The sequence below is a fragment of the Carex rostrata genome, chromosome 21 (genome assembly GCF_964058835.1).
Source record: "Carex rostrata chromosome 21, lpCarRost1.2, whole genome shotgun sequence".
Taxonomy (NCBI): domain Eukaryota; kingdom Viridiplantae; phylum Streptophyta; class Magnoliopsida; order Poales; family Cyperaceae; genus Carex; species Carex rostrata.
In genome coordinates, this window is record NC_135938.1 from 8,297,261 (window position 1) to 8,313,251 (window position 15,991).

Below are 15,991 nucleotides of genomic sequence, written 5' to 3' on the forward strand. Positions count from 1 at the left end.
TATGACACGTTGTATAAAAGTTAACCGGTTAATTTATAAATGTGCAGGACACATTGTATAAATTATCGAAACAACAAATAACCGCAAGAAAAATATATATAATTATTCAGAATAATTATACAAATATTATTTGTGTTCGGGCCGAGGGCATTCGAGTCTTTTCAGATTCGTCCTTATCCGCATGACACGTCATCGATCCTATCCAGATGACACGTCATCGATACCGAAACAAATAACCGAAAGAAAAATATATATATAATTGTTCAGAATAATTATACGAATATTATTTGTGTTCGGGCCGAGGGCATTCGGGTCTTTTCAGATTCGTGCTCATCCGCATGACACGTCATTGATCCTATCCAGATGACATGTCATCAATCCTATCCACAAGGGCAAAATGGTCATTTCACACCTATGCCACCTTGCATGTGTAGAAGCATGGAGAAGAATGTGGAAGGGTGTGGAAGGGGTATTTTGGTCATTTCACATATAAAAGGATGAGGTGTCAATGGCATATCTTGTAAATAGGCCGAACTTGGAGGGCATTTTGGTCTTTTGCAACCGAATCTAAACACTATAAATAGGGGTGGAGGGGTAGAGAGAGAAAGAGATATTCACATATATACATATGCACATTCACATGTATCTTTTCGTGCAGAAACGAATCGGTATTTTCTCTCTTTCTCGGTTTCTCTCCCAAATAGTATTTCGGTTGAGAAAAGAAAGTTATACGTACTTGACGTATAATCTTGCGGGTTGTTGTGGAGTATATTTACGGGATCGATGAATAGTGTTTTACCGAATTTAGCGGTATGTCAGTTTTGCATATTGATGAAACTGAGCAACCGAAAATTCGTGTTTACGGGTTTTCGTCTTTTCCCCGTGAATAGTGTTTTTGCAGAATTCCGCGGTTTACGGTATTTCTGGCAGAAGAAATAAACCGCTCTCCGGTTAGTCCTGGTGGATAACCGATAGAGGCATCAGACGTCTGATGCTCCGTTCCGAGTCGATTCCTTCCCTGGTGAGGCTCTACTCGCTCGGTCTGCATTCCAACTGTGATTTGGAAACAAGGTATAAATATGTTATATTAATCTATTTAATTTGTAAGTAGATTAAAGTTTTAGAAATCAATCATGGAGTAGATCTGTAAAATGATTAAATTGGGTTTTGATGCCAAAGGAATACTGAAGGTGGACCGCCTTGGAAAGTTTCCTGACATACCCCTTTTAATCCTGAGCTTAAGTTGGCCGTAGAAATTTTTGTTCTACGGTCATTCCGCAACTTAAGCCTAAACGGGTTTCCGGTAAGCACCGCGTGGAAACCCCAACAGTGGTATCAGAGCACAAGGCTCTCCCGCTGATTGATTTTCTAAAAGTTATAACTTATGCAAATTAGGTGCATATACCGCATATCAGTTTAATTCTTACATTTGCAGCTTAAGTCCAAAACCGATTAGAAATGAGATTTTCTTGGATCGGTTCTACCGACTAAGAAAGTTAAATTAGATTTAAGCTTTCTTTATGCTTTCTTATGAAATGTAAACTTTTACATTTCTTGGATCGGTTTTCCGACCGAGAAAGATAAAATAGGATTTTATGCTTTCTTTATGTTTTCGTTTTCAAAACTTTCAACTGCGTTTGAGTATATCTAAGAATGTGATGAAGCAATAAAGTACCCAAGTAAGAACTGCTAATCTCCACCCGTAAAAGACAAGGTTAATGACAAGAAAAGTCTCGGCTTTTCGTCTAACCCTCTTTTACGTGTCCTGATAGCTGGCCCAAAGGGGACTTTGTCACGTTACCAAATTGCTTTAACGCTTTTGAAATGGCAAAATTTAGTGTAAGTTTTTCGCCTTTTCGAAAACCTTCGGATAAGTAAAGTTCATCGAAGAATGTGATGAAGCAATAAAGTACCTGAGTAAGAGCTGTCATTTCCACACAAGAAAGAGATGGTTCTGTCTAGGAAAGATTGAGTCTAAGCGGTCCTCGTGACCCCAATCTTTCCTGGGAGCCCCTTTCACGTGTCCTAATGGCTGGCCCAAAAGGAACTTTGTCACGTTACCAAATTGCTTTATGGACCGAAAAGAATATCTGATTTTAAAACATATAAATTGTTTATGTGCTTTAAATGGTATAAATAAGAACTGAGCATAGCTGCAAAATAAAGAATTGGTAACTGATAGATTATATACCCGACTTGGTCCTGTATATAAGTAAATTAGATTTACAGCTTATAGTAAATTAGATTTACTGCTTTAAAATGAAAAATGGGTAAAACTAGATTTACCGTCTTTCCAAGGAACCGTGAAAGAAAATTTTCTTTGAAGAAAAATACGAATGTGGGATCACATTTGGCATTGTTTTCTTTCTGACTTCCTTTCCACGACTGCTTGCTGAAGCATATGAAAGAGGTCTTTTAGGAAAATGGAAATGCGATCATATTCACTATTCTTTCTGTCTGATTTCCTTTCCACGACTGCTTACTGAAGCATATGAAAGAGGTCTTTGAGGAGATGGGAATTGGATCACAATCGGTATTTTTCTGACAAGCAACTTTCACGTGTCCGTAACGCTGACCAAGGTCAACATTACGAACTGAAAGAAATATATATGACTCGGTCACATATATAGGTAAATCAGATTTACTTCTATCATATAAAAATGTATAGATTAGATTTACCATTTTTATAAGAAACCATATAAACTACCTCTACAAGATAGACGGTAGCTAAAGTCAGTGACAAGAACTGACTGCTTAACAAAGCTAAGCGTATCAAAGAGGTACTGATAAGAACATAAACTAATGGATATCACATTTCGTATTCAAGACTTCCTTTCCACGACTGCTTAATGAAGCATATGAAAGAGGTCGTTATAAAGATACGAATAGAATCACATTTAGTCATTCTTACATATGCTAAGAAAAGAAAGTAATGGGGATCACATTCGATATTTTAGACTTCCTTTCCACGACTGCTTAATGAAGCATATGAAAGAGGTCGCTATAAAGATACGAATAGAATCACATTAATCGTTCTTTCTAACATAAGATAAGAAAAGAAATGGAGATCACATTCAGTATTCAAGACTTTCTTTCCATAATTGCTTAATGAAGAATATGAAAGAAGTCGCTATAAAGATACGAATAGAATCACATTAGTCGTTCTTTCTCACATACCCCTTTGGAGATTGCTGACACTATTAAGCATAAACACCAACCCATTAAATATTAAGTAGTATGCCATTCCCACTCTATCCTCCTCAAACCATTGTTCATTGGTTGATGGGTAAACTACTCAGTAGACATCGCCTTTTACCTTTGGTGGTCGAGGGTTATGTCCGACATATCAAACCAAATAGAGTGAGGTTACTTACCGATGATTTCCAAAACAGTTTTGGGCTCGGGGCAAAGTCTTCGTTAAATACACGTGATGTTTTAACGAAACCAAGAATCACAAAGAGATGTGATTAGCAAGTTTGCTTACCTAAGATAACTAATATCCATGATATGCATACACTGCCTTGGTTATTAGTGAAAACATGGATCTTGGTCCTACTGCAAACGGGAATAGAACAAATTTGCAGTAGGAGTTTTATTATTGAATAAAACATTACATGAACAAAGCTAAAATCTTTACTATAAACGTTGTAGAAATATGGCTAAAGAAACGTCTTTCTCTTTACGCTACCTACTCGAAAAGGTAGACATACATGAGAAAAGGGAATATATCCTAAATACACCGGTCCCTGCTGAGATAGTAGAGAGCAGCTCTGTCAGTACTCACACGCTTCGTATGACAAGCGATGATGAGAAACTGGAGAAGCTTAACTGTCCGTGGAGCCACGAGTTGGCCACGGAAGTTATCCTGAACTCATTTCCTCCCAGTTATTCGGAGTTCATTGTGAACTCCCATAAGCAAGAGTTGGATAAGAGCTTGCAGGAGCCCCAAGGGATGCTGAGGATCACTGATAAAGACATCGAGAATAGCTCTCATGTCCTCATGATCCAAGAAGGTGGGAGGAAGATCAAGAAAGCAAAAGGGAAAAACGGCGATTAAGTACAAAGGCAAAGGGAAGTTGGTTCCAGGAACGAACTCTCCCAAGATAAATGTTTCTGCTAACTCTGACTGCTATTTTAGCAATAGCAAAGGTCACTGGAAGAGAAACTGCCCGGAGTATCTTGGAGATATGAAGTTTGAGAATGTCTCAAAAGTCTCAGTCTCAAGTATTTATGTTATTGAAATTAATATTGCGACCTCTCTTAATGATTGGGTACTGGATACCGGATCATGTGCTCATATTTGCACGAATATGCACGCACTAAGAGGAAGTTACGCAATAAGGAAGTACAACTCCGAGTTGGAAACGGAGCACACGTTGCAGCCGTTACAATCGGTAGGATAAAATTGTACTTGCCTAGTGGGTTTATTCTGGAACTAGAAAATGTTTATTTTGTTCCTACCATTTCTAGAAATATCATATCAATCTCGTGTTTAGAGATGAATGGTTTCTCGTTTGTTATAAAGGACAATAGATGTTCTATTTATAAAAATGAGACATATTATGGATCATCTTACTTGTTAAATGATCTTTATATGCTAGAAATGGAAAACCACGTGTTTAACATCAATAACAAAAGACTCAAAACGTTTCATGAAAGTATTGACTTACATGAGACATAAGTCTGAATCCTTTGACAAGTTCGAGGAATTTAAGACTAAAGTAGAAAATCAACTGAACAAAAGTATTAAGGCATTACGGTAGGACCGTGGAGGCGAATACTTGAGTTATGGTTTTCAAAACGTACTTAAAGGAATGTGAGATAATCTCACAACTCACACCTCTAGGGACACCGCAATGTTACGGTGTTGCCAAGAAAATGAAACAAACCATGTTGGACATGATTCGTTCCATGATGAGTGACGCCACCCTTCCAAAATCATTTTGGGGACACGCACTAGATACTGCCGCACTAACGATAAATATGGTTCCATCCAAGTCAGTTGAAAAGACTCCATACGAGTTATGGTTTGGGAAATCCCAAATATGTCTTATCTTAAAAATAGGGTTGCGAAGTATTTGTCAAACGCCTGACGTCTGACAAACTTGGTCCCAAATCTGACAAGTGCTTTTTCGTAGGGTATCCTAAGGAAACGAAAGGATATTACTTCATTTACCAGTCCGAGAACAAATTAGTTGTTGCTCGTCATGGTATACTTTTGGAGAACGAGTTTCTTGCAAAAGGAAGTAGTGGGAGTAATGTAATACTTGAAGAAATTCAAGATACATCACACAATATAATATCTGAAACAGATCAGATAATCCCACCACTTGATACTTCGGCTGATAAGCATCTGGAAGAACCAAATCCACAAGTAGCTGTGGAAGAGGTTCTAGTCCCGAGCTCAAGTGCTTCAACGCAAGTTGAAGAACAACTAAATCCGCACACTGTTGTGGATGAAGTTCGACAGCCAGAAGAACAAGTGCTACGTAGGTCAGCAAGGATAGTCCATGCACCCGAGAGGTACATGGGACTGCACGAGATCTCAGTTTTTGACACTGAAGATCCTCTGACCTATGCGGAAGCAATGGATAGGCCTGACTCTGATAAATGGCTGGAGGCCATGAGATCCGAAATACAGTCCATGTATGACAACACGGTCTGGAACCTAGTTGTACCACTTGATGGGGTGAAACCCATAGCTAACAAGTGGGTTTTCAAAAGGAAAACAGACATGGATGACAATATGACTATTTACAAAGCACGGCTAGTAGCGAAAAGGTTTCAAACAAATTCTGGGAATTGATGAAACTTTTTCACCCGTGGCTATGTTTAAGTCAATTCGGATACTCCTAGCAATTGCCGCATTTCATGATGATGAAATATGGCAAATGGATGTCAAAACCGCCTTCTTAAATGAAAATTTAAGAAGAGGATGTGTACATGACACAGCCTACGGGTTTTGAAGATCCAGAGAATGCTGGGAAGGTATGCAAGCTTCTTGAATCCATTTATGGATTGAAGCATGCATCACGGAGTTGGAATCTTCGATTTGGCAAAGAAGTCAAAAAGCTTGACTTCGTCACATGCGAAGAAGAATCTTATGTGTACAGAAAAACTAGTGGGAGTGCCATCGCTTTTCTTAATCTTATATATAGATGACATACTATTAATAGGAAACGATATTACTCTATTGGAATTAGCCAAGTCTTCATTAAAGAAAAGTTTTCTCGATTAAGGACTTGGGCGAGGATGTCTATATACTAGGCATAAAGATCTACCGAGGTAGATCAAACAGACTTATAGAATTAAGTCAAAGCACGTACATTGACAAAGTGCTGAATCGGTTCAGCATGCAGGATTCTAAGAGAGGATTCCTGCCAATGAATCATGGTACACAGCTTAGCAAGACTCAGTGTCTTTCGACAACTGATGAGCAAAGCACTATGAGTAGAGTACCACACGCTTCGGCTATTGGCTCTATCATAAACGCCATGTTGTGCACTCGCCCAGATGTCTCGTATGCTTTGAGTATAACGAGTAGATATCAGGCTAATCCAGGCATAAAGCACTGGAATGCTGTAAATAATATCCTTAAGTTCTTGAGGAGAACTAAGGATATGTTTCTCGTCTACAACGTTATCACCTAATACGAGAGATCGTAAACATCATAAGATGCTTATAATTAATTATAAAAGATATAATTAATATAAAGGTGATGTAAAGATAAGTAGAGTTGACACAGTCAGCAACACAGCTGATCCACTCACAAAATCTCTTCCTCAAGCCAAGCACGAGATGCTTAATGCTTCTATGGGTCTGGAACACATAGAAGATTGGCTGTGAGATTTTCTCAGGATCTACGAGATCTTAGAGAATAAATAGTTTTGTATATAAGTAGGGTCTACGATGATTGACTCCTAGCTTAAGTGGGAGATTGTTAGTTTGTAATAATCTAGAAGTCAATAATACGATAATTTATCATAAAGCTTTGTTCATGAATTGAATGTTTATTTATATAGCATTTTGTTGCCTTGAGTATTATTGAATTTATGGATCATTTCGAGTTCATGACTGAAATTGTGAAACTCCATAATATAGATGATATATACTCTTAAAAGGTCACTGACCAAGGTAATTAGCAGGAACACTAATTACCGCGATAAGGTTAGTATGTGGATTAAAAGATGGTTAAGTTTTACAAACCACCTGACACGAGATGTCATTTTAATCACATAGATACATGTTTTAGAAACATGGTATTTGACAGACCCCGAATGAAACATTAAATAGAATTGTGTTCGTGTCATTTATGTTTTCATTCAGTGTCACGTTCTACAGTATGAGGTATTTATCGTTCCCACTGAGAAATATGTATGTGTGATTGTTATCCACCGCTGTCCGTAAAAAGCAGTCATAACGGTAGCTTTTCCATATGTATAGCTTAGCTCAGGAAGTGATAGTTTACCAAGAATACTATTTGTCCCTCGTATCTCTATACGAGCTATAGCATCACTGGGCCCCTTGATAGAGTAAGATTATCTGCTAGCGGTATAATTACAAGAGTAATTATATTTGATAATCTGCTCAAGATCAAGAAAAGATTAAGTTAGCAAGGATGACACACATCTACCTTGAAACTAATCTGATAGCTATGAGACAGAAGAACAGACACAAGTAAATTGTTTACTGGATCGTGATATTGTACAGTACAGCATCATCTGTGTAATTGGATGGTCATGATGTGTTGCCAGATGCCACCCATGACTAACAGAAGTTAAAACAGTTTTAACTCTGTTTACCAACATAACACAGATCCTATTGGGTCACACCATATAGGAGCTACTCGGAGAATCTTACTGATTAATTATAAATTGATTATAATTAATATTAAGATGGTTATAATTAATTATACGTGTTATAATTAAATTATAAATGTTATGTAAAAATAACAAGCAAAAACATTGGTTAATTTATAAACGTGTATGACACGTTGTATAAAAGTTAACCGGTTAATTTATAAATGTGCAGGACACATTGTATAAATTATCGAAACAACAAATAACCGCAAGAAAAATATATATAATTATTCAGAATAATTATACAAATATTATTTGTGTTCGGGCCGAGGGCATTCGAGTCTTTTCAGATTCGTCCTTATCCGCATGACACGTCATCGATCCTATCCAGATGACACGTCATCGATACCGAAACAAATAACCGAAAGAAAAATATATATATAATTGTTCAGAATAATTATACGAATATTATTTGTGTTCGGGCCGAGGGCATTCGGGTCTTTTCAGATTCGTGCTCATCCGCATGACACGTCATTGATCCTATCCAGATGACATGTCATCAATCCTATCCACAAGGGCAAAATGGTCATTTCACACCTATGCCACCTTGCATGTGTAGAAGCATGGAGAAGAATGTGGAAGGGTGTGGAAGGGGTATTTTGGTCATTTCACATATAAAAGGATGAGGTGTCAATGGCATATCTTGTAAATAGGCCGAACTTGGAGGGCATTTTGGTCTTTTGCAACCGAATCTAAACACTATAAATAGGGGTGGAGGGGTAGAGAGAGAAAGAGATATTCACATATATACATATGCACATTCACATGTATCTTTTCGTGCAGAAACGAATCGGTATTTTCTCTCTTTCTCGGTTTCTCTCCCAAATAGTATTTCGGTTGAGAAAAGAAAGTTATACGTACTTGACGTATAATCTTGCGGGTTGTTGTGGAGTATATTTACGGGATCGATGAATAGTGTTTTACCGAATTTAGCGGTATGTCAGTTTTGCATATTGATGAAACTGAGTAACCGAAAATTCGTGTTTACGGGTTTTCGTCTTTTCCCCGTGAATAGTGTTTTTGCATAATTCCGCGGTTTACGGTATTTCTGGCAGAAGAAATAAACCGCTCTCCGGTTAGTCCTGGTGGATAACCGATAGAGGCATCAGACGTCTGATGCTCCGTTCCGAGTCGATTCCTTCCCTGGTGAGGCTCTACTCGCTCGGTCTGCATTCCAACTGTGATTTGGAAACAAGGTATAAATATGTTATATTAATCTATTTAATTTGTAAGTAGATTAAAGTTTTAGAAATCAATCATGGAGTAGATCTGTAAAAGGATTAAATTGGGTTTTGATGCCAAAGGAATACTGAAGGTGGACCGCCTTGGAAAGTTTCCTGACATACCCCGTTTAATCCTGAGCTTAAGTTGGCCGTAGAAATTTTTGTTCTACGGTCATTCCGCAACTTAAGCCTAAACGGGTTTCCGGTAAGCACCGCGTGGAAACCCCAACAATATATGTATATGTATATGTATATATAATATATGTATATGTATATGTATATGTATGAGTTAGGCTAATATGACACTAGTGTTATATCAAACTAAATAACACATCTTAAACCCTTAGATCTGCTTTAAGATTCGTACTATCCGCTTTTACTGTTCAAGCACTTCATTTTGTACGAATCTTAAAGCAGATCTAAGGGTTTAAGATGTGGTGTTATTTAGTTTGATATAACACTAGTGTCATATTAGCCTAATTCGTATATGTATATGTATATATAATATATGTATATGTATATGTATATATAATATAATATATGTATATGTATATGTATATATAATATAATGGCTGTGGCTAATTTGCTGCCGGCAGCATTTCTGCCGGCGGTGCTGCCACTGTTTTTTCTATTTTTTTATGTTCAAACGACAAATCTAAACCGTTAGATGTTTAATCTATATTATAATCTACTTGGAGACCAAATTTTACATTTTTTGGAATTTTTTTACTATATATTAAGCTAGTTTGAAAACCGCTGATTTCAATGCTGCAGAAATTTACTGAAATCAGCTGTTTTCAAACCAGCTTAATATATAGTAAAAAAATTCCAAAAAATGTAAAATTTGGTCTCCAAGTAGATTATAATATAGATTAAACATCTAACGGTTTGGATTTGTTGTTTGGACATCACACGACTAAATATAGCCCCGGCAGCACCTCTGCCGAAATGCTGCCAGCAGCAATTTAGACAGACCCTAATATAATATATGTATATGCATATATAATATAATATATGTATATATATGTATACATAATATAATATATATGTTAAAAATTTTATTCGAACCGAACCGTTCAACAAAAAATTTTATTCGATCCGAACTATTCAAAAAACAGTGATTTTCTACCCATCTTAAAAAATAGTAAAAAATTTTCAAAAATTATAAAATTTCATCCCTAACCATATTTTAATATGGATATCATGTTGAACGGTTCAGATCGACAATTTAGACTTTGAATATGAAGAAAATGAAGATATAAAATATGAGGTATAAAAAAAATGAGGCATTGGAACCCTCGTTTAGTGCCTCAAAAATATAGTTTAAGTTTTCGTTCAACGGTAGGCATTCAACGATCGGTATTTTCAAAGTTTTCAAAGTCCAAACAGTCGATCCAAACTGTTCAACATGATGGATATTTTAAAATGTGCTTGCAGATCAAATTTTATATTTTTCTAAATTTTTTTACTATTTATTAAGATGGGTACAAAAATTCAATGGTCTGAATATAGCGATTTTGTTAAATACTTAATAAATAGTAAAAAAATTCAAAAAAATATAAAATTTGATATGCAAGCACATTTTAACATATATATTATATTATATATACCTATACATATACATATACATATATTATATTATATATACCTATACATACACATATACATATACATATATTATATTATATTAATTTTTCTTACGGCCATAAAACATCCGGCATGAAAAATGTTGATCCGGATTATTTGTAGCAGTCTTTCGAATAAATCAAATTATATAGTATTCCATCTATTTTTTTAAAAATATATTAAATATTTGTAATACTTCAATACAAAAAATAAATAAAAAATGAAAAATGAAAAAAAAAATTCCTAAAAAAAAAAAAATTTTCGGAAAAAAAAATCCTCAAAAAAAATCGTAAATCCGGAAAAAATTATTCCGGATTTAGGAAAAAAAAAATCGTAAATCCGGAAAAAATTATTCCGGATTTAGGAAAAAAAAAATCTTAAATCCGGAAAAAATTATTCCGGATTTAGGATCCAATTTCCGGAAAAAAGTTTTCCGGAAATTGGTATTGAAACCGGAAAAAAAATTTCCGGTTTGGGTAGTTTTCGAAAGAAACAAGCGGTTTGGTTTGTTTTTTAAATTTATATATTTTTTGGATATAAATAAAAAAATCGGCATAGCGTGCATCTCCCGATTTTTTTATTAATATCCAAAAAATAAATAAAATTTTAAAAAATATCCAAATCCCGACTGAATTTTGAAAACTACCCAAACCGGTTATCAAATAACCGGATTTGGGACAAATTTCCGGTTAATGGATTCCCGGACTCAAAACAATATATCCGGTTAACCATTAACCGGAAAGTTATATTTTTTTATAAAAAAAATAACATATCCGGTTAATGGTTAACCGGAAACTTGTATTTTTTTTTTTAAAAAACAGAAAATTTAAAAAAAAAATTATTTTTTGTATTGAAATATTAGAAATGTTGAATATATTTCTTTAAAAATAGATGAAATATAATATAATTTGATTTATTAGAAAGAATGCAACAAATAACCCGGATCAATATTTTTCAGGCCGGATTTTTCACGGCTGTAAGAAAAATTAATATATTTCTGTGTTATTTGAAAAAAAATAAAAATGCTTAGATTCTGAGTTATTAATCCCGGTTCAAAAGTCACTTCTATGTAATCCAGAAAATATTGTGATCCTTCTAGGATATTTAATTTATAAAAAATTGTATCTATTTTAATAATTATTTTTTAATAACAATAATTAAATAACTTAAAGTTTTTGTTTTTTTTCAAAATAAAAAAGGGGGAATTTCATGTCTCTCAAAAGTTTCAACATTACATATTTATTCCTCCAAAATATTTATTCTGGAAAATTGTACAAAGTCACATATTTGTCCAATCTAACTTATAACATATCAAATATCCCCTAAAATAATTAAATTATATTTTTAAAAGTTTAATATTAATTTTACAATATTAATTAAGAATGTGTTAACCATTATGTCCTTCGTTTATATCTCTTTAGTCTGCCTGAGTTCTCTTCTCTTTAAAGCACCAAACTTTCTACCTCTCTCTCCAAACATGTCAAATCACATATTTCTCTCCGTTTTCCCTCGTCACCTCCCCTCTCATAAATTTGTGTTGCCCTTTGCTGCTTTAATTTTTTCATCTTTGTTTGGAGAGAGGCATGAGGTTTGACATCTTAGAGAGAAAAGAACTCTAGCAGATCATAATGGTCAATAAATTATTAATTAATATTATAAAATTAATTTTAAAGTTTTAAAAAATATTATTTAATTATTTTTGGAGGTATGTTATAGAGTTGGATTACAAATATGTGAGTTACTACAATTTTTAAGAATAAATACGTAATTACTGATTTTGGAGGGATAAATATGTAATATTCAAACTTTTAAGGGATATACATGAAATTCCCCCTTAATATAGTTTCAATTAAAGCAGCTGCATTATGGTCCAATTGCTATAGAGGAAGTCAGTTTCTATTGGTTGAAAAGTATATGGGATTGATGCATATATGTATTCTATTTATTTAGTTTTGTCTTTATTATCCAAAAAAAGAAAGGTCAATTTTGTCTCTTACATATATTTACAATTAAATAACGCGGCTCCAAAACGAGAATTGGAAACACGTAAATCTAGCTCTACTTTCGGATTTTGTTGAAAGTCAAGTCTTTCCAGTTATTTAGAGATATACATGATGATCAAATAAAGAAATGAAGGTCAAAATGATAGATTTGATTTTCTCGGTTTTCACTGAAATACCGATTTACCACGGAAACTCTTTTCTTATAACAGATCCGTTTAAATGGAGGCAAGAGCCTCGGTGCGTCTTCATTATTATTGGGCCACAAAAGTGAGCCCAAAAAAAAAACAAAACGAAAGATTTTTTTTTTTTTTTTGTGTAAATTTCTGACACGCTGTATAACACAATCAGAAATTTAGACTTGTTCAATGTTAGCCATGCATATTTTATTCCTGCTTTTAAGCACCAAAATATGTTATTTCTGTCAGTTTTCTTCAAGTTTAACCTTGGTTGACAAATTTGATATCATTCAAAAGTAGTGAGACTTCTTTAAGTTTTCTAGATGTAGCTATGATAGAAAAATATAATTAGAGAGAAAAATATATAATTTTCATACGAAGGGGAAAAAATAAAAAAATATTGAAGTTTTGCAAGGACATTTGTAAAAATTCTGCTTTTATGAGAGGTATAAATCACTATTTTATTTTCCAAATTGCATATTTGCTGATCAAATCAAAACTTCAATCTGCCAAATACTCGCTCTCTTTTGACAACTATTATACGTCCATAAAGTGTATATTTTTCTTTTTCTTCTTGTTTTGTGTTTCATTTTTTATTTTGAGTGTAAAGGTGATATAATTATAGTGGAGTAGAACTAGGGTGTTCTTAAGTTCACTGAGTTTCTTGGTGAACTCAAATCTAAAATCCGTCAAATCGGCTTTAAATAACAAATCCGAACCGTTGAAACCCGTCTACCTTACGGATGATGTGTCTACGTGTGAAAATTTGAAACATTCGAATTAATTTAGTATAAAGTCAAGCGGTTAAAAAACGTTCAAAAAATGAATGCATTAAAATTAATTTATTAAACTTCTAATTTTGACCGATTGACTTTATACTAAATTAATTTGAATGTTTAAAAATTTTCACATGTAGACACATCGATATCACTCATAAGGTAGGCGGATTTCAACGATTCGGATTTGTCATTTGAAGCCAATTTGATAAATTTTAAACTTGAGTTCATCAAGAGGCTTAGTGAACTTAAGAACACCCTAGTTCTACTCATTATAGTGATATCCAGATTCTTTGACAATTGTCCATTACTGATGTTAAATCCTAAAAAAAATTACGAAATAAAAATTCTTTATCTACATGTTTTTAACCTATATAGATATGTTATAAAAAAAATTGTTAAATTTGTAAATTGTTTAACACCCTAGTTCTACTCATTGGTAAATAATTTTTATTTAACACTTTCATCACAGATGTGGGGATAATAGACATCCAACTTCGTAACAGGTCTTTTACCTGGACCAACAAGAGGCCGCGCCCCTCTTTTTGGAAGCTGGATAGGGTGTTTACATCAGTTGATTGGTCAGTGGCTTACCCTATAATCACCCTAGAAGCATTGGAGGTCCTGGTATCAGATCATACACCTTTGCTTTTAACATGTAAGGGGCTGCACCAGAGGCCGAGGAAAATGAGAATGGAGTTGTTTTGGTTCAACTATCAGACACCTAAGGCCATGATTCAGAGACTCTGGGAGGACACAGCTGATAGTCAACTCGGGTCTATCGCCTTCTTTGATAAGAAGATTGCGCTCGCGCAGAGGGCTTTCAAGCTCTGGCAAGATGAGGCCTTTGGTCAGATGGAAAAGCATTTAGATTTTTGCAAGAGATCGATTCGATTTTTTGACCAGATTGAGGAGAAGCGCAATCTAAGGGCTCATGAGTTCCGACTGCGTTTGAGAATCAAGGAAAGGGCGTTTGAGTTGGCTAACAACATTGAATCGAAATGGAAGCACCGATCTCGTTGTAATTGGTTGGCCAATGGGGACAAAAACACAAAGTTCTTTCATGCGTTCGCATCTTCGCGCAAAAGAAGGAATTTAATCACGGAAATCCAAGTTGGTGGTCAAGTTATTTCGGATACTGGTCAAATCTTGCAGGCCTTCACTTCTGATATGAGGAATCTACTGGGCACCAAACACTCGCTGTTATCATTCAGGGCAGAGGCCTTATACCCATCTAACCCGAGTTTGGACCAGTTAGGATCTACCTTTTCTTACAATGAGATTGATGTGAGTGTCAAACAGCTTGCGAATAACAAGGCTTCGGGTCCCGATGGGATCCCGAATAAATTTCTAAAGGTTTATTGGGATGAGGTTAAGCATGAAATTTATCAAATCATGCTTAATTTCTACAACAACACACTCGATCTGCGACAATATAATCGGGCCAACATAATTCTCATTCCGAAGCTTGAGGTCCCACAGAATACTTCGGACTATCGCCCTATCAGTATCATCAACCTAATACCCAAATTGATCTCCAAAATTTTGTCCAATAGGCTACGATTGGTTTTGCCGGATCTGATCTCCCCCTATCAGACAGCCTTCGTACATGGTCGACAAATTGCGGAGAACTTTGTCTCTACAAGAGAATTGCTCAACCATATTTCACAATCGCCCAATCGAGCCATTTTTGCGAAGATTGATTTCAAAAAGGCTTTTGACTCACTAGATTGGGACTTCCTGACCCGAATTATGAGAGCTCGTGGTTTTCCGGAACGCTGGATAGGTTGGATGCATGCTCTCTGGAGTACTTCCTCTTCGACGGTGTGCATTAATGGTGATGAAGCTAGGCCGTTCTTCCATAAAAGGGGGCTCCGCCAAGGAGACCCCCTTTCACCCATGCTCTTCAATGTGGCTGTTGATGTCTTCCAGCGCATGATAAGTGTCATCAACGAGACATTACAATCACCGCTGTCCAATAGGATCGGCGATTCAATCGTCGCCCTCCAATACGCCGACGACACGGCGATCATTGCTAAAGGAGATATCGACACCCTAATCTCCTTTAAACTGATCTTAAGGTTATTCACATCGGTCTCCGGATTGGAGGTCAATTATGCTAAGAGTACCTTCGTCCCGTTAAACATCCCCGAGGCTGACATGGGTTGGATTCGTGCGGTTATGGGATGCTCCCAAACAGATTTCCCGGTAACCTATCTGGGAATGCCTTTGACCTTAAAGAGACCATCTAAGCAGCAATTTCTACCACTGATTGAGAAAATCGAAAAGAGACTCGCGAGTTGGCAGACAAGGTTACTCTCAAGGGGG

General features: G+C 35.5%; 1 protein-coding gene across 1 annotated transcript in view; it reads left to right on the forward strand.

Annotated features, from left to right (window-relative positions):
- The window catches only part of LOC144573109 (uncharacterized), a 28,063-nt gene that overhangs the window by 10,928 nt on the left and 1,144 nt on the right, over nucleotides 1-15,991 (forward strand). Inside the window, exon 2 of the mRNA XM_078322798.1 lies at nucleotides 14,136-15,975. Coding sequence (XP_078178924.1) covers nucleotides 14,136-15,975 — 1,840 coding nt within the window. The remainder of the gene's footprint in view (nucleotides 1-14,135; nucleotides 15,976-15,991) is intronic.